The sequence below is a fragment of the Vigna radiata genome, chromosome 7, assembly GCF_000741045.1.
Source record: "Vigna radiata var. radiata cultivar VC1973A chromosome 7, Vradiata_ver6, whole genome shotgun sequence".
Lineage (NCBI taxonomy): Eukaryota > Viridiplantae > Streptophyta > Magnoliopsida > Fabales > Fabaceae > Vigna > Vigna radiata.
The window spans coordinates 36,543,530-36,544,648 of record NC_028357.1 but is presented as its reverse complement, the minus strand read 5'-3'; the positions used below and the strand labels follow the sequence as shown (position 1 = coordinate 36,544,648).

The window sequence follows — 1,119 nt, the reverse complement described above, 5'->3', positions numbered from 1 at the left end:
GTGTTTATGTTAATTAGGGAAATATAGTCTCTATATGTTTATTAGGGAAACATTGTTCTTATTTTATTTTATTTTATTCTTACATATTCATTTGTTTTTGGGCTTAGCCCATATTTCTTCTATTATAAATAGAGAACCCTATGTGTGTATTTAACACAGGGGATTAGTTTCAATATATAATTTTCACTATATTTAACATGGTAACAGAGTAGGTTTTCTGATCCTTTTCTACTTTGTCTTTGTTGTCGCCAGTGGCCGCGGCCCCCCGTAAAAGTTTCTTTTTCAACCTGTGCCTTTATACTTCAATGGGCAATCTCTGGTTTCGGTCTCGCATCTGTCCGGTGTTGCTGTCCACCACTGCCCGTTGTTGCTCGCCACCAGCCGTCACTTGCAGCCTGTCCATTGTCTCCGGCCACCGTCACTGACCGTCCGCTGCAGTCGGCCACCGTCGCCGACCACCTTCTCTGGCCACCGTCTCCGGCCACCGTCGCCGGCACCGTCTCCGGCCACTGTCTCTGGTCGTCGTCTCCGGCCACCGTCTCCGACAACCGTCTCCGGTCGTCGTCTCCGGCCACCGTCTCAAGCCACCGCCGCCGGCACCATCTCCGGCCACCATCTCCGGTTGTCGTCTCCGGCCACCGTCTTCGGCCACCGCCGCCGACATCGTCTCCAGCCACCGTCTTTGGCCGTCATCTCCGGCCACCGTCTCCGGCCATCATCTCCGACCGTCGTTTCTGGCCACCGTCTCCGGCCACTGTCTCCGGCACCGCCGCCGGCCACCGTCTCCAGCCGTCATTTCCGCCGTTCGTCGTGAGGGGGAGTATGTTTCCAACCAGGTTTTAGGCTTTCAGACTCCACTAGTCAATTATGGCACTCCTTGCAGTTTTATCGCTTCTAGCCACTACAGGCCCCATCATGATGGCAATCCCTGTATACAGGTCCCATCAGTCAGTGACGACAGTCCCTATATACAGGCCCCATCAGTCAGTGATGGCAGTCCCTGTATACAGGCCCCATCAGTCAGTGATGGCAGTCCCTGTATACAGGCCCCATCAGTCAGTGATGGCAGTCCTTGTAGTTTTATCGCTTCTAGCCACTACAAGCCCCATCATGATGGCA

The 1,119-nt window shown here is 53.3% G+C and overlaps 1 protein-coding gene across 1 annotated transcript; it reads left to right on the top strand.

The window, feature by feature from the left end:
• Positions 1-305: 305 nt before the first annotated feature.
• On the top strand, positions 306-814 carry LOC106766386 (formin-like protein 6). Its single transcript, XM_014651116.1, has 2 exons — positions 306-397; positions 439-814. The coding sequence occupies exons 1-2, from the start codon at positions 306-308 to the stop codon at positions 812-814; spliced, it is 468 nt and encodes a 155-aa protein (XP_014506602.1).
• The last annotated feature ends 305 nt before the right edge of the window (positions 815-1,119 follow it).

Coding starts and splice junctions, on each gene's coding strand:
- LOC106766386 (XM_014651116.1), top strand. CDS start 306: ATGGGCAATCTCTGGTTTCGGTCTCGCATCTGTCCGGTGTTGCTGTCC. Junction 398..438: donor CCAGCCGTCACTTGCAGCCT/GTCCATTGTCTC, acceptor CGTCCGCTGCAG/TCGGCCACCGTCGCCGACCA.